The 18,428-nt window shown below is 46.3% G+C and overlaps 1 protein-coding gene across 1 annotated transcript in view; it reads right to left on the bottom strand.

The window, feature by feature from the left end:
• Positions 1-17,529, bottom strand: part of Cemip (cell migration inducing hyaluronidase 1) — a gene marked incomplete in the record, with an annotated part of 167,393 nt that extends 149,864 nt beyond the window's left edge. Inside the window, 1 exon segment of the mRNA XM_008853400.3 lies at positions 17,295-17,529. Coding sequence (XP_008851622.1) covers positions 17,295-17,347 — 53 coding nt within the window.
• Between the last annotated feature and the right edge of the window lie 899 nt (positions 17,530-18,428).

Raw genomic sequence — 18,428 nt, forward strand, 5'->3', positions numbered from 1 at the left:
AGTCGTCATACACAGACCCCAGGTAGATATTTATCTCTCTCTCTCTCTCTCTCTCTCTCTCTCTCTCTCTCTCTCTCTCTCTCTCCCCTCCCTCTTTCTCTCTCTGTCTGTCTCTCGCCTCTGTAAGATAAAAATAATCAAAGGATGGCTGTTTGTAAGGCAGGGATGGCCCTCACTAAAGCACAACCACACTGCACCCTGACCTCAGACTTCCAGCCTTCAGAACAAACTTCAATCAGCTACAAGCCACTGTTACTTCATCACAGCAGATCAAAGTGATGCAGACAGCAGCTCTTAGAGAAGATCCCGATTCATTTTCCTCACTTCACAAAACCAAGGCTTGTTATCACTGTTGTACAAATAGGAAACACAGTCCTGGAGAGGTTAGACTGTCAGTAACAGTACCAGTTCCTACACAAACTGCTTTCATAACCTATAACCCAGGACCTCTAACTCCAAAGCTAATGCCATCTTGATCACATCCCAGGACAGGCATGTGGGCATATGAGGAACCTTCCAGAACATGTACCCAACCAGATTTATTCCAGTCACTTAAATATGCAGAGAAAAGCAATAGGAACTGACCCAGAATTGCAGGAAAGTGATGTCAGTATTCCAGCCAGCCTACGCCCCGTGGTCATTATTTTAAAAAATGATGAGACCATCCATGAAAGCTGGTGCTGGAGAGCTGTGCCCATGTCAACATCCGGTGTGTGGGCAGGCCCCCTCGGGGCCACACTGCTGATGCTGTGGGTCAGAGTTGGAGCTGCCTCTGGCAGGGCTGCTGTTCCTGGCTAAAGGCAGAGGCAGGGGCACCAAGAATGACGAAGGGACAGCAAGGCTTCCTTTGGACTCTGGCCTTGCCCTGCAGCCACTGAGAGTTTAATTTGGCTTCAGGACCTGTAGTTGAAATTCTGAGCAAGTGTTCTCTTAGACATCCCACTCCCACCCTGTGCCTTGCTAGTGCACTCAACCCAACATATCCCAAAGAGAGGACCTGACAACGAGATGTTAGAGGAAACCAATGCAAGGCCATGTTGGCAGAGTTAGACTCAGACAGATAAACAATGCAATTTGACTTATCAGTGTATCAAATGCCACAATACGAGAGGGGTTTTTATCAACAGTGGACATGGTGAGTTGATCTAATGCTTCCCCTTCTCCCCCCTTCCTGCCTTTCTTGGATCCATGTTCTTTATAACAATTTTACAGCTTCTTTCATCAAAAGACAGAATCAAAATCTCTTCTTTATAGGAACTGGCCTTGCTTCAGTCAGAAAGAAAAAAGAAAGAGAAAGAAAGAGGGGAAGAGAAGGAAGAAGGGAGAAAGAAGAGGAGGAAGGAAGAGAGAGAGGGAGGGAAGGAAGGAAGGGAAAGGAAAACAAAAAGAAAACAAGTGTAGCACTGAGCTGAGAGGTCTGTGCCTCAAGGACAACATGCTTGCTTGCTACCTTTCCCTCACAGGACTGTATCAGTCACCTCAGGGACAGATCTGGACTGATTTGTTGGTAATGAGAGACATATGGACCTGTTACTCTCTTTCCTTCAAAAGACAGCTGACCAAGGCCAGACATGTGGGTTAGGCTGTTCTAGACCAGCCAGCTTTAGCTGTCTGCCAACTACACAGAGATCCAGGAGCTCATCAAGATCTGCAAACCCTATCTCCACCAGTGAAAGTAGCTGGCCCATCCACAGACTGAAGATGTATGATGATTGCTTAAACCACTGACCAGGGTATTTTTTGTTACATAGCAGTAACTTACTGATATGTTGATGAAGGCATGTTGGGAAATTCTCAGAGGAGGGGATGCCTGGGTTTGGCCAGGAAGAAAGAACAACAGTTTGTTGGACTACTGGTTAGAGAAAAAAACATGTGTAACAGAAAAAAATGGTAACAAAATACCACTATGTCCAAAGGACCATGGCAAGTCCTGGTGTGTTGCTAGAACCAAAGGGGGACATACCTAGACCAGACTCTGGAAAGAAGATGCTGTGCAACGACGAACTACTTCCCCATTGGACCCAGACCTCTGAGTCAATAGTGTCAGTTTATCACAGGCCCTTGACCAGGTATCAGAAGGAGCAAAGTCAATGCTTTTGCCCCTATCCTGAGGACTGGACTATTTCAAACATGACCAGACTCAGTGGGGACATTAACTACCTTGCAAGTTTCCTGTCTAATCCGGATATATAAAGTTTTGAAGCTATGGTTTGTGCAGACCCCTCAAAGAGCATGCCCATGACAAACAGTAAACTATAAAGCCAGAGTGAGGAGCAAGTCCCAAAGATGAGATCAAAAGCTAGGTTTCCCGGGATTTTTTTTTTTTTTTAGACATCTCCCTATGTAGCCAAGCTGCCATGGAACTTACTATGTATCTTACATAGCCATCAAGTTTGTGATTCTCCTGCCTCAGTCTCCAGAGTGCTGGGATTATAGGTCTGGGCTAGCATTCTAGGCTTCCAGGATTTTAGTAAGGAAAACTTTGATCAGCTCAAAGAAAGTTACCTAAACCAATGCTATATCTCTCAGTTGCTTCCTCTAAGGAAGGCTACCTCAAGCTCTGTGAGCTCCTGCCATGAGCCCTGAGCTCAGTAGTTAAATAAGGCCTGAAGTCTGCGGCCTTCTTACCCTGAGCAGAGACAAGATCACACACAGCATACCTCCAGAGAACCCAGAGGACAGTGGGTGATTTCAGCTACCTCTTCCACCATTTGTGAATTAAATCCTGCATAAACTCCTATCTCCTGAACTTACAACTGTGACATCTGCAGTCTGGGCCAAGGGGAGCCCTATGTGTGGCATCTGGTGGAGAGAAACTTAGATGCCATACCTAGGAAAGGGCTTTCTAGCCAACCCTGTAAAAGGACTGCCCTGCTCCAACACCAGGCAGCCAGCACCCCAGCACACCACAGCCTAATCACCACTTGGCTAAATCCTCAGAGCAGAATGTCTGCGCTCCAGGGCCTCAGACATATGCAGGCTTGGTCTGCTTAGAGGTAGTTGATGAAGTCAGCCCAGATGGTCAGATCAAGTGTCTGCCTGAATTCCTGCAGCGCTAGCTTTATCGCATTCCTGTTATCTCCACATTGGTAACTGGATCAAATACACTTTTCCTGGCAGCACTAATCAACGGATAAAGGAAAGATTGTTCAATGGCATTGTGCTGGGATAACAGGTTAGTAAATTGAAGGGCTGATGGAGTTAGTGTCTCTCCTTGTACAATGAACTGGAATAATTCCAAACAGGTCAGAGAGCTTAAACATCAACTCACTAGATAGCTCTAGAATTTTCTTTGATAAAAGAGATCAAGATGCACCTGTCTGACAGACTGGATTGCGTGAAAATATTGCACATATCGTATTTTACAAAAAGCAAAAAAAGAAAGGAGAAGTATACAAATTTGTAGGAATCACATAAATTGTAAGAAAAATGTGAATACCTAATAAGTCAGCATAGAATAGAGTGACAACTTGAACAAGTAACAAAAATAGCTAGCAAACCCACAGGACTATTTTCAACCTCACCAGTAATAAATACAAACAACTATGTGTATAAAAATATATCTAGGATTTTTCACCCACTAAAATGAAATTTTCATCTTAATAATGTAGACTACTGGTGATTCTTGCACTATTATAACAAAGGCAGTGTTAACTTGAATACATTTTTAGCCCCATGAATGAAGAATCAAATATTCACACACCTTCAACCATTTCATCCCATTGCTAGGAATCTGTACTATGTAAATCTATTAAAATGAGAGAGAGTGTTATATAGTCCTTTTTATTTCTAATAGTATAAATTTAGAAAGGAATTTGATGTCCTTTAAGAACAATTAAACTGATGACTTTGAAAATTGAGACAAACACTTCAGAACTTGTAAGGTAAAGTTATACCAATGCACTATAAAAACACTTGGTAATGCCAGAAAACTATTCACCAAAACTCTTACCAGGGCTCTATCAGGGGGGTAGAGATGTTTTTTTCTGTTTTTGTAATTACCAAGTGATAACCACAGTTAATCTGATGTTACTTACAAAATAGAAGCCTGTTAAATGTACATACACATGCAACATGCATATTCTTTTTAAAAATTTAATCAAATGTCTCCCCTGGCACTCAGATCCTGGTTATTGCTCCTTCATCCAAAAACCTTTAAACTAGGATGGTTCAGTACAGTACCCAGTACTCATACAGAGGCAAGCATTAGTGTGATGAGTGGATGGATGAATTAATGAATGATTAATGGATGCGCATTTCCCTTCTACACTGTGGCATGACACCCTGCAAGCAGTCTGGCATTACACACTCACTAGTGAGATCATATGTCTACTGTCATGAAGAACCTCCAAGGCCCAGGGTTCCCTTCTGCCCATAGCTCCTTTAATGCACCAGGTTATCTGTTCTCTCTTTGCCCAAAGTGCCCTTCTCTAATCAACAGACACATTCTAACTAAATTTTGTAAAGTTCAAATAAGCACCAGTTTCCTCAAAAATAAGGAAACCTTTTCCCTTTTCTGGCCTCTCATTGACTTTTTAGACACATATATTATTCTCATTTGTTCACATGACTGCACCCTATCCACCCCCAGCACTACCCCGGGATTATAAAATAGAAGTAATTACTGGGTTTTAAGTCCTCCCCTCTCTGGTGTAGAGTGGCTGGTTAATAAATGCCTGCAGAATATAGGGCCTAAGCAAAGCTCTATCTTTTGGTTTTATTGATCTCCCTGACAATGACTCAGAGCTTTCAAGCCCCTATAAGCTTTTTCAGTAAACAGGTCAGATTGACAAATGCATGGGTGGTTTATCACAGGCCTAAGTGGGATACAGAGCATGCTCCATGAGTCCTGTGATGAGCGCACTTCACCTAGAATACCATAGTCTGCTCATTCATTTCCTGTCAGTCTCCACTGGCGCACACCTTAGGTTTCAGGTTCTCAGTCAGCGCTCTCTGAGATGAAAAATGGACATGTCAGGGGCATCCATTAATGGTCCTGGATGTCACCTCTGCTTGCCATTTACAAAGCATTCTATAGTTCTGACGGTAGCTAGAATCTCTGTTTAACATCCCTGATAAGTTTTGTGGGGGAAAAAAAGCTTTTTGTGGACAAAGACACCTCTCTGCAGAAATATTTTCTGATACAGACTGTGTATCTTTGCAATACCAAATTGCAAAAGGGATTAGAAGTCATTTTATAACAGCCTCCATCAAAGCTAACTATAATTCCAAAGTATTTCAAAGAGGTTGGTTTATTTTTAAGCAACAGATAATTCCTGTTGAATTTTTCAGGGTTCCTTGTTTGGTCAACCTGATGACCAAGGTCACTTTCTCCAATCTTCCCAACATCGACACAATGCTCAAGCCCCAAACCTAGGAGTCTCCTAGGGCTTCTTCCCCTCCCTCAGCCCATATTCATTCATTCACTGAATCCTGCCCACTGTCTCCTAAACTCCATTTGGACCTGTCCATGTTCTGCCTTCCTCTCATCTCACACTTTATTACCTTGTCCTGACCCCAGTCCCCCAACCTCCTGTGCCTTTTCCTGCGTGCACTTTTGCTAAGCACTGCCTATCAATACCTACCCCCTCCCACATGGATCTTCTGAAAGCTGTCAGGAGGGGACTTTTAAAAGAAAAAAATCTCCCCCATGCTTCCAATTCTATTCTGCCAGGCAGTGCAACCAGATCCCCTGACTATTGTCCCTCCTGAGAGGTTGGATGTTTTATTTGTGTCTCTGACCACAGTTTGAAATTTCTGCATGTGTCCTGTGTACTCTTCTTCCTCTCCCTCCCTCCCTCTGGACTAGTTCCACATAGCTACTAAATGTTGAAAGAACAGCTAGTCTGAAAAATTGTGCTAGAAGTAGATGATACATACTAATTTTGAAGAGTTTTTATGAAAAAGATACATGCTAGCTCAATATTTCTAGAGCGATTACTGTCCATAGATTATATTGTTGAAGTCACAATAGTTTCAATATAATATATTGTGAAAAATGGGATTTGTGTGTGTGTGTATGTACGTGTGCATATGCATGCATAAGCCAGAGGTTGACACAGTGTTTTCCTTGATCCCTCTCTATCTTATATTTGTTGAGGAAAGGTATTTTACTTGAATCCAGAACTCACTGGTTTGGTTAGTCTAACTAGCCAGCTTGCTCTGCCTCCTGAACTCTGGTGTTACTGGGGAACTACCACACTAACCCAGCATTTCTGTGGATGCTATCTAAAATCCAGTCCTCACATTTGTGAGGCAAGCACTTTACCTGCTTAGCTATCTCCCTAGCCTCATGAAAATTAATTTTGCCCAATCCCTTTTCACTTTAACAGGGTGACTAGAAAATTCAGAATTCCATCTGTGGCTCTCACTGTATGTCTGTGGGACAGTACTGCTCTGAACTGTCATGTTCTGTTCACTGCTCCTTCCCCAGTGGCCTCTGTGATATTATGGGCTAACTCTGGCACACTACCAAATTAGTCACACAGTGAGTGGAGTCAAGCAAGCAAAGGCTACCTTCTGGTTGAGAAGACAATCCTGCCCCTGAAGGTAGAGGCTAAGCATCCTTTATCTAAAAATTCTTCCTAAGAACTTTTGAAGAGTTAGAAAAAAATTTGAAATCAGCAAAAGCTACAGGATGAATACCCCACCCTTGCTATGCTATGACACTGGGCACAGAAAACCAGCCTCCATCAACCAGTACCGGCAGGGAGTGTGGGGCAAGAGGTTGAGATAAATGACGAGACCAGAAACTTAACCTTGAACCCTTGGAACTCCATCTGCAAGGGAACCAAGCCCAGGAAGTGGGCTCCAAGACCCTATGATGTTTCTCATGTAGAGCTCCCTGTCACCACCCCACTTGGGCCCGTGGTACTGCTACCAGTGATTAGAGAGTGCAGTGACATTATCCTTCTGGTGGGTCTTCACTGAGCTGGAGCAGTTACCTTCTCCGTGGGGATTCTGGAATGTACCCCCTGCCAGAATGGATAAGCCACTTGCCACCAGGAACAGAAGCCTAATGCCTGCCTCCTGGTCACACACTTCTCCAGTCAGAGTCACTCAGGTTAAAGGCTAGGCTCCCAGACTCAGCTTTCAAGAGTGATCTTTACCTGATCCATCTTTTCCTGATCTCACTTCCAATTCCAAGAGACTCCTAGTTCTCCAAACAGCCATTTTCTAGCTTTTCTGCATTTGGTTCAGGCTCTTGCCTCCTTCCTAACTCTCCGTTCTTGGGCTTCCAACTTGTGCTCTTTAAGGCCTTCCCTGTAAAGCTGTTTGTGCTCTCATCTGTGTTCCATATTGCTTTGTTCACACCTCTTACAGTCCAGATTGTAGGAGGGTCTGTCTGTCTATCTCCCCAGTTAAGCTGTGAGATTCTTCTCCATTGACAAGAGACAATGAAGATATCTCTAATCCCCGCTGTTACAAATCCATGAATCAACAGTGAGTGCACTGGGGTTGCCATTCCTCTCAACTTGATTTTACACGAATGACTTCATGCTCATGATTCAATAGAAGCATCATCTCTCTCCCTTTTTTGCATGTCAAAAAATAGCTTCTTATTTAAAGCAACTGTCTATGGGGATGTTTAAAGGAAAAATCACCTTCACTGCATGCAAGGTCATTCTCAAAAAATTCTAGAAGATGTTGATGTGTTACCATTTGTAACAAGCTTACCCTATGATTTAAAAAATCTGAAACAGATTTAAGCTCTTTCTCAGCCACCTAGAAAGTTCCAGCATGCCCACAACCCACAATTACATGGTCAGCGGCATCTCTGAGCTGATTGGAAGCTGTGATCCTGACAGACACCACCGGCCTTTGTATTTTTGCAGTCATTGCAACAAGAAGAAAGCCATGTGTCTGGAAATACTGAAGCCCAAATCCTCCAAATATGTTCTCCCTCACTACCTGGAACTGAACTGGGGAATATGACAGTGTCAGCAGCTGCTTCAGAAGTCACAGAGACATGGGCTCAGGATGTAGCTCAGTCAGTCGAGTGTCTGCCTAGCACGCACACGGCCCTGAATTCCTCCCCTAGTACCACAGAAACCTGGCTTGGTGGCACACACTTGTAATCCCAGTACTTAGGAGGTAGAGACAGGAGGATCAAAAATTCAAGGTCCTCCTCAGCTACATATGGAGTTCAAGTTCAGTCTTGGATGCATGAGACTCTATTTCAAAGGATGGAGGGAGGGGAGGGAGGGAGAGAGAGGAGGAGAGGGAGAGAGAGAGAGAGAGAGAGAGAGAGAGAGAGAGAGAGAGAGAATGAATCACAGGCACAGTTACACAGCAGTGCAGCAGAATCTATATATATAGGGTCCTCCCATGGGACACCAGTTTCTTCCTGAGCTAGAAGGCAGGTAAGCAAGGGAGGAGGGAGCAGGTAGCTTTATCTACAGAGTCTACAGTGGGCTTGCATGTCTCTTCTGCCCCTGGTTCCTAGAGTCCCACATTTCAAGGGAGCCATGGGCACCTTTAGCATCCCCGCAGGCTTGCTTAAGACAACACTCAAAGTAAAGACTTTAGCCTAGGGTGAGGCAAGTATTTATCTTAGGTGTAAAATAAAAATAAAGAGAACACACACACACACAAAACCACCATGAATAACAAAAAGCTTGATATAAATAATATTGTAACGCCACATTTTAAAATTCAGGTAAAACAATCCATGAGGAACCAAGGCACAAAATATACAGTAAGAACAGGGTCAGTGTCATTGATTTTTTTTTTCCTTTTGCCTCTAGTACCTACATTTCCTAGCATGCAGTGGACCACTGTGGGGTTGCTCAACTGTGAGCGATGTGCATGAGTCGGAGGCAGGAGGAATGTGTGAACTCACTTGGGGTTTAGCAACAGCAGAAAAAAGCAATGTTTTGCTGAGTAACATGGAAATGGATCTGGAGTATATGGATTAAATTCCTCTGAAAATAAACAGGATTTTTTTTTAAAGGGAAGCAAAGGAAAAGTACTTAGCCATGATGTCTGAGGTTTTCCTGAACCCAAACCTTTGGAAAATGAGCACATGCAGGAATTACTCAGAGCTATAATCCAGTTTTGAAATGCGCTTGTCACAAACCACCAATTTGTTTAAAAACATTTTTTGAATGATTTATCCAAACTTGCTCCCCTGTGCAACTCCTTTTGGGGCTGATTTCTACTCTCCTTTAGAGGAAGAGCATCTGTATCCTGCCACACACTGAAGCTTCAAGGCGACAGGGAAGCAACAAGTGTCCCCACCAGAAAGCATGGCGAATGCCCTCTAAAGGAGGAGGCAAGTCTGGGAGAAGGCTTGGCTGGTAAAGTACTTGCTGCATAAGCAGAAAGACCTGGGCATGACTCTGGCACCCATGTAAAAGCCGGATGCAGTGGCATGTGCCTATAATCCCAGCACTGGGGAGGTAGAGACAGGAGGGTCCCTGGGGCTTGCTGGCCAACCAGACTAGTTGAATCTGTGAGCTCCAGGTTCAATAAGAGATCGTGTCTCAAAAAATAAGATGGACAGCAATTGAGGAAGATACCCAATGTTGATCTCTGGCCTCCACACACAGGCACACACGTGCATATGCACTCACACACACACACTGCACATAAATACACACACACACACACACACACACACACACACAACGTTTTTTTAAGAAGGCAGGTGAGTATGGTTTAGATTAGATGCCAGACAGAAGTACCACCCAAGTCTCCCTCTTTTAATCAGTGTCCTCAAGTTTCACCTACAGTTACCATGGTCCCTCAGGAAGGGAGGGGGAAGTGGAGCTGAAGCATGGTGATAGCCAAGCAGCAGCCTCTACACTCTATGATAGCTCAGGCTTGCCATCTGCTAGTCCCCTAGATAGACAGTTCCATGGAACGGAGGGAACCAGGGTCTGTTGTCTCCCCTCTCCGGAGGTCAGCTGCCCTGAGTCTGGCCCGAGGAAACGCCTAAGAAGGAAGGAGAGGCTGAGATCCCATGCTTTGAGAGCTAGTGCTCAGCTAGTGCTCAGCCCAGCATTCCAGTTGCCATGGCAATGCAGCAGAAAGGCCAGATGCCCTTCAGAGATCACCCTCTGACCCCAGCTTTCTCTGATACTGCTCTGCACAACTTATTGGTCCACCTGGCAGAAGGAGGCCCAAGCAAGCACTGATGCCCATCCTGGAGGAATCTGTGTCAGTGTGTCCCTTCCATCTGCTACGGTTCCTCACATATCCTGCAGATTCTTCCAAAGACAGAAGCGTTTTTTTCCTCTGGACTTAACAAGAGTGGCTTTCACCATGTTAAATCCTTGATACGGCTGTGTTGCAAGAGCTGATCCTGGGCTCAGAAGAGGCTCTCTAGGTCCCCTTTAAAGGATTGAGACTACTCATCAGTGATGGGCAGGCTGTATTCAGCAATTGTCCCACTCAGGTATCAATTTCCTTCTTAGAGTTTGTGGTAGGCTCACAGAAGCCACACCTTGGATTGTCTTGCCAGTCAAACTCTTCCATGCTTACCTATAACCTTCCTTCTCCTTTTCAAACCCTGCCTTGAAAAACACTTTGCATTCAAATTGGGCTACTTTGCATTAAAGAAAATGGATGCCAGGTCCTCCATAGAATGTGTTAACTTTTATATCCAAGAAATAAACCAATTTTTCCCTTACTAGCATTCACAGTATCTGAACATCTTAGAAGATTTAAGATTGATTGGCAGAATTGAAAATAAAAAGCCTATTTTTGTTGAAAGCTCACAGCTGCACTGCTTCCTCCCATGGTATGTTCAACTTGAGTTTTCCGGACCAACACTTGTTGGAGAGCCTTTGCTAGTGGCAAAACTTGTCCCCTGTATTATTTAGATTATCACACGCAAGATAATTCTAGTCTCAATTCTTTGAAAATTGTTGATACATACACCATTAAAAAAAAGACAGCAAGACATTAGAATATTTTTTAAGACACAGTAAGACAGACTGTAATAAAACTCAGATAACATTATATTATTATGGCTTTCTGTGGCAAAATGAAAAAATCCCAGACAAAAGTTTTTCAAGCCTGTGCCTGGGAACCCTGAAGGATCTTTGGAACCCTTTGTGGGTCTCAAGACAAATATGTAGCTCCCACTTCTAAACAGTCATTTTTAAAAATCTGGTGAGTGGGATTTAATCAGATTTTAGAAGCATATAGCATTTTATAATTAAACTCATTTTTAAACGACTAGTCCAGGAAATGAAAGGCCCCAAGACCTACCACTGTTTGGCAGGACTTATTCTTCTCCAAGGTCTGGGCATGTCAGGAAGTCTATGTTCCCAAGGAAGGTAAGGAGCTTCATGCACCTAAGAGTTGCAGGGCATAGGGCTATTGGTGCATCTAGACCTTTCTCTGTGCCTTTCCCTCTGTGTGGGGTGCTTCTGTGTCCCATCATTGCTTAAGCTAAAGATCCCTGAAAATGCCTGTGAACTCTTCCAGACTCCCCATAGCCCCTTTCTCCATCAGGCTTCCTAGCGCTGCCTCTAGCTGAGTTGATGACTCCTGTTTCCCTAGCTGGTCCCGAGAGCCATCTGTCCTGGTCCCCCACAAACTGTGGGGTGACTTCTGACTTTGATGTCCCCCTCTATACTGTTAACTCCTTGAGATCTCGGACCATGCCTTCAACTCTGCCTCCCCAGAGCTAATTCAGGATTATCTGCCACACAAATAATCACAGACTTCTCTATCTTCAGCTTCCAAATGTGGTGGTGGTTGACAGACTGCAAGAGCACACCTGCATCTCAGGCTACCAGAATGCATTTGTGATGAGCAGCTCACCCATCCCAGGAATTCTTTAGGGAAGGGGGACTGAGGAAGATAATGGGCTTTAAGCTTCATTTTCAGGTTAAAAAAAAGAAGTTGTGATCTTTTAGAGTACAGAAAAGTTGTTTAAATGTAACATACATTCTCACTGTCTAGGGCCAGAGTTAGATGAAATTCCCCAAGTGATCTCTTAATGCCACCAAAATTGCATTCAAATGTTCCTGCCAGGCAAAGATAAATTGCCATTTGCACAATAATCTCGCATTTAAAAGTAACTGGGTCCAGAAAGTTCCGGGAAATTTATTATGACAGGGAAAAAGGGTTCAAGATATTTAGTCTGCTGATAAGACAGCTTAAGAACAACCGTAATTATCTCCAGGAATTTGAAGGGTCTTTATAAGGTCATTAGGAGGTCATGGGCCAGCTTGGCTCCATGTACTTGGACAACAGAAACTGGCTTAAATTACACCAAAATGAGTTAGTCTGAATCACAGAATGCTGGTAATGATGCAGGTACTCACACTCAAGGAGAGTTTCAAAACCAGAAATGCAGACCCCTCAAACCCACCCCACATCTGCCAAGTCAGAACTCACGCTTTCTCAAGCATCCCTGTGGCTTGCCCCATGTTCAAACCTAAGAAGCTCCTCTGATCTAAACAGGTAAGGATGCAGATGATTGGAAGAGCCAAGGATTCAGCCTAAGATCTGGCAGCCAGTCCAGGCAGGGAGCAGAATCACAATGACCATCACCTTTTGTCCAGTCTCCAAGAGATGCTCCAGTGACCCCATCACTCCTGAGTAGCACAGCCACAGGAAAGGAAGTCTGGGTCCTATCTTCCTGTCCTCTAGAGTGCCCTCAGTCCCATGCCATACAACTATAAAGACTCAGACCAACAGCACAAACTCCTTAGCTCAAAGAGGGCCACCTGTGCAGCAGGCTTCTGGGAAAGCTTGCAGCCCTCCTGACCCCTCATGCTTCCTAGAAACAGGAGAGACAGCAGTCTACCATGCACACTCTGCATGGAAAAACCATCAGCCAGGCTCTGGTCATGTCTTCCCTGTGACAGAAAAAGTGTCTAATGGCTAAGCTCTTCCACAAAGAAATGTCCAAGTCTTTCTAGAGCGGTTGTCTGGTCCAAGCACTATACACTCAAGCTGTGGGTAATCCTGCAGTCTTGTTGCCCTTGCAGAAGATTCAAAGAGAATACCTAAGTGATTTTCCAAAGCAAGGAGTCACGTTGTCTAGGGTGGAGAGAGGGAGTCTTGCTAGGAGTGGATGTTTTATGGGGAAGATCTGTCTGGGCTTCCAAAGGCTTCCCAGACCTGCAGGTCTGGTAGAAAAGGCCATATTCAGCTCCCTGGAGCCAAACAGAACCTAGGGGAGCCAGGCCGAGTTTGAGGGCAGGTCCTAGAAAATAAAAGGGGGCAGGAAGGAGCACCTCTTCCTCTGGGAGGGCATGTGTGTTTCCTGGCACCAAGGGAACTAAGCAGCAATATAATGTATATTTGATGACATTTCTCTGCAAGAAGCCTCCCTGCCAGGGACCTGGGCTAGAACAAAGTCTGGCACCAGGGCAGACAGAAGATTAAAAAAAAAAAGAAAAAAAGAAAAAAAGAAAAAACCACAGAACCTGCCAGAGAGGCCAGAATGGCCCCAAGGGAGAGGCTAGACAGCAAGGTGCAGAGACTAATAAAAGTCACCATGACAGCCATCATCCTATCTAAATCTACAAAGTTTCCACGTCAGGCTTTGGGGAAGGTGAAGCCCATCATGAGCAGCTGGGAAATCGACAGAAAGAAACACAGGCCCGGTAAGTCTCTCCACGACCCACTCCCAACCCCTGCCAACCCAACAGAGTCAAGGGAGTAAGATCCTCTCGGCCCCCTGTTCAAAGGAAACTGAAGCTGCCTCCACATAGTGAAGAAAAAAAGAAAAGAAGCACTGAGGAGACAGCTGATACATTACTCTGATGAGATGAAACATCTGTGTATTTGTCGCCATGTACAAAGACATATGTCACCTAGACTTTTGTAGTTATGGGATCTTGTGGATGCAGTTCACAAACATTACTTTGTTCCCTTTGGGAAAGCCAATCTCCACGAGAGCATGTGTCTTTTGAGCTACAGCTAAAATGCAAAGTGCACTTAATCCAGCCCACAGTGCTGCTCTGTCAATACCACGCAGGACTAAAAGGGTTCGCTTTTGCAGCCGGCTTCAAAGAAGCCCAATGACAGTAACTAGAGCCGCCCTTTCCATCCCACTGGCCTTTCTCACTGAGTGCTACCATTGCCATTTGATCTGTCTGTCCAGGGACTCAGACACTGCTTCCACAGGCAGAATGCCACTGAGTTCCTTTCTTCCACCCTTGCCATGTCTGCCCCTTGTGGGCACTGCTTCCCAAGAGTGGTCTGTGTCCAGTCATTTCCTTACCTGGAAGCCATAAGGACCCTGGAGACTGGAATCTGTAGTCCACAGAAGACATCCCAGACTTCAGAGTGCGTTGGGGGCCTGGGACCTTCTGCTGCAGTCACATCACCAATGAAGGAAGTCACTGAAAGAGTCCCTGTTGGCTGCTCCTAAGCTCCATTCCCTTCAAGTGGAGGAAACAAAGATTGCTTCTGATCTATTTAAGGAGGGAAAGAAGGAAAATCTGAAGGCACTAGAATATAAAATGGATAGAAATAAGTATATGAATGCATGCAGTGTGGGGGTTCCAATTGCCGTACTATTCTTTTAACTCCATTATCTGAATTTCTATATTCATGTACTATTTCTATATTTCATATACTAGTGATTTCTATCAGACAGAAACCCAAAATGCAGAATGTGAGACTTCCAAATTCAGCTAGGTCCAAAGTGTTGTGAGCAAGTGTCTTGGTCAAATTGACACACTCAAGCAAACCTCAAGCATGAAAGAGTGTTGTAACACGATCTCTCCATGGCCACTAAGACCAAAGTCCATCTTGTGCCCCTAAACTGCACTTAGGCAGAAACCAGGCCTTGGAGACCCCCACACCAATGCCCCAAGCATGCTGCAACTCAAAGACAATGAAGCTCCTTAGAAGATATTGTGAGAGAGGGATGAGGAAGAATTGATCATTTGGACCAGAGGACTTAAATAATATTCTGAAAGTTACTTTTAAAAACTCTTTCCCCCAAATGGTACAGGTGCGGAAAGCAGCTGACTGATTTGCCTCACAAAAAAATTCCTCAAAAAAAAAAAACCCACCAAAAAAAAAATTCTTCCATTATAATGTTTTTACCATTGTGAGAGCATCGTGGGTTCCAGCAATGAGTTCTCAAATGTAAAAATAAGGTGGAGATGGAGTCTCTCTCAATTATTATGTTAAGAAAGAGGACAGAGGGTTGGTAAATATAATTTTAAAAATGCACAGCACTCTTTGGAATGCATTTGTAATCAATACCATTTTAAGGAAAGTTCTCTGTGCTCAACACTGGACATACATGCTTTGCCTTGTAACAGTTCTCATAGTCACAGATTGCATTAGCCCCCACTTAAAGATGAGGAGACAGGCTAACAGTGACAGGAAGTACAGTTGACTTTCCCAATGTCACAGATATCATCTTATTAATAAGAAGTGTTGTTTTTATTCTATATGTACCTCAGTCACAGGCAGAACAGACCTGGGTTTATCATTTTTAACATAAAGAAAGCACCTGCTTCTGTACTGTATAGGTGAGCTGACAAGAAGAGTCCATCCTTTGTCATTTCTCAATAGAGGAGGGAGAAGAATCCCCCAGGGTGTTATGTCTCACCCCATTTCTAAGTAAGCAATTTGAACCATCATCTACCGGGATAAGAAGAGCCTTTGGAAACTACCTCAGGAGTGTTTCCTGCTTTGGAGGAAACTGTTAGGATCAGAAAAGAATATAGCTGCTTTTGCACATACATTCAGTCCCTTCCTTTGCAATTGCATCTTATCTGGTTTCTTCACTATTCTATCATTAAGCTGTGAAACTAATGCTCTTCCTAATAGTATATTTATTAAGTATTTTAATAAACAAAACACACAATCCTATGCCATACATTGAATGTAGTTTCAGTTCTGTGCAATTACATCTAATCTCACTGTCTGGGTCTTGTAACCCTTCTGAGGGATCTCCATGGTGTCACATAAAAATAAAGGAAGCCCCTAGTGACATGGAGAGGTCTGCAGAGTCAGGAGCAAGCTCAGCCTCCAGCAGGGTAAGCTTCCTCCTGAGTGGTTTGTGCCTTCTGAAAGAACATCTAGGTCTCCATGACTCAGTCCCTTTCCATCTCCCCAATGTCCCAACACCTGGGTCTGTGAGGGAGGCATGTGACTTACTCTCCAGACCCAGGGCCCCAGGCCGAAGGGGAGGAGTGGCTAGGAGCTGTCCATGGTGGCGCGGCGACTGGGCACGCACAGCCGCCGGCTCCCAGCCCGAGGGCTCCTCTGAGATCCCTCTCCAGGCCACGGAGATGACCTGCTCCGGGGTTCACCGTCTCCAAGACGGGGCTGCAGCCAGGCCCTGGCTCTCACATCAAAAGCTTAGCATTAAAAGAGAGTTCTTACCTGTGGGCAGCGCGGGCTGCTCGGAACTGGACTGGGAACCTCAGAACCTGCGCTGGCGGAAGTGTCCAACTTCTGGGAAGTGAGGAAGTCTCTGGGAGCGCGAGTGCGGCTGATGCCCCTGGGTGCGTCGCGCTCCAGGTCAAGAGCGCAAGCATCCCGCTGTCTCCATTCTGGAAAGCCACTGGCCCTCGCTCCCAGAGTGGCGAACTAGCGACCTGGCCACACTCAGGGCTGAGCTCTATCAGGACCCTGGCTTTCCCGTCAATAAAGGGTGACCCTTCTAGCAGCCGATGTCCGCAGCCAGGAGCCACTAAATGTTCTTCAGCGCTGCCAGGCTTAGTGTCGAAGTTTCAGCGGAGGTGGTCGAGGTCGCCTAACATCGGATCACCTCTGCCTGTCCTCGCACCAACACATAGCTGAAGGTGCAGAGGTAAGCGAGGGAGCCCCGAGGACCGCGGGGAGGTGGAAGCAGCCGGCCGGACGCAGACCTGTTGTGAGGTGCATCCCACTAGGCATGGGGTGCTCGGACTGCTTGCCCTGGGAGGGACTCCCTGCTTCTTCCAACACCTGCCTCGGTGCCATGCCTCTTCTGTAAGACCCTGTCGTGGGCGTGAACCTCTGGTGCCAAAGGGAGACAACCTACGGAAAGCAGAGATCTGCCTCCCGTCGGATGCGTTCGGGGACATTGGTGCCCCGTGTCCCTCCACACCTGCGACTTGTAAAGGATCCCAAGATCTCAGAGATGACGTCCCAGGGAGGACGGTGACGAGGGCGTGTGCCCACCAACACAGGCACGGACAGACTGACCAACAGACAGACAGACAGACAGACAGAGGCCGATAGCACAGAGCAAGACGGACAAGCAGGCCGGTGAGTAACGTTTTCCCTAAGCCTAGGGGAAGCGCGGGACCCCGACTGTCCTCTCCCCTCCGAGACTGGATCCGCTCAGCCCTGGCGCCCCAGCCGGGCCCTCTTACCTCCGGTTGGTGACCCAGACAGTACAACGCCTCGCGGACCAGAAGCTCAGCATCCCGGAGTCCGGTCGCTGACCCCAGGCGTCAAATTCCGGAGCGTGGGTCAGCTGGATTGGGAGCTCCTGGGAAGCGGGATGCAGATCCCGGCCGCTCGCGCCCCGGCACCGGGCCACCGACAGTCTGCGCTGCTTGCGCTCCGGGGCTCGCTGCGCTGCTCCTCGCCCAGCTCCGCGCGCTCTCTGGCTCTCGCTTGCTGGGAGCCGCCAGCCCCAGCTGCTGCTTTTTATAGCTGCCTTCGCGGTTGGCTCCTCCCCACCCAGAGCCCCCGGCGCCCGCGAGCATCCCCCCTCCCCCTCGCCGCCCCCTCCACCCCGCCTCATAACTGCGTCCTCCCACTTGCCGAGGGGGGCGGACTCACAGCAGCCGGACCCGGGCGGGCTCTGGCGGCTGCTCCGGGAGCCGCATACCAGAGCCCCGGAGCCTTGTGCCGGGACCTGCCGCGGCCACCAGGTGAGGGCGCTGGAGCCCAGGACGAGAGCGGCTGACCTCTGAGGCGGTGGAAGGCGGGTGTGAGCCCAGTGGGTCCCTAAGGGACAGGCCGACCCCGACCAGAGAGGAGAAAGAGCCGCCAAGACTTTCGGCTCAGGCTGCTAGATTCCAAATTTCTATTTTTTTTAAGTGGACATAGCAACAGAATCCTGGCTAGCTTGGATCTAGAGGTCTCTGAGAGGAAGATGCATGGACTTGCAGTTGGGGAACCTTGGTTTGAAAGCGGATTCATGGGCTACGGAGATGGTTCAGTCGCTAAAGTACTTTCAGATCTGAGGACCTGAGTTTGATTCTCCAGAGTCTATGTAAACAAGCCTTGAGTGCCAGCATTTGCTTGTAATTCCAGCGCTGAGGAGGTGGAGACAGGTGGATCCATGGCTTTGCTGGCCAGCTAGCCTAGCTGCTTACTTGTCAAATTCTAGGTGAGGCAGAGGGGAGAGGGGAGAGGGGAGAGAGGGGAGAGAGAGAGAGGAGAGAACTCAAAACAAGCAAGCAATAATAATAGTAATAATAATAATAACCAGATGGTCAGCTCCTGAGGGAAGACACCCCAGCTTAACTCTGTCCTCATGCATCAAAAAAAAAAAA

The sequence above is a fragment of the Nannospalax galili genome, unplaced genomic scaffold, assembly GCF_000622305.1.
Source record: "Nannospalax galili isolate Female #2095 unplaced genomic scaffold, S.galili_v1.0 scaffold627, whole genome shotgun sequence".
NCBI lineage: Eukaryota > Metazoa > Chordata > Mammalia > Rodentia > Spalacidae > Nannospalax > Nannospalax galili.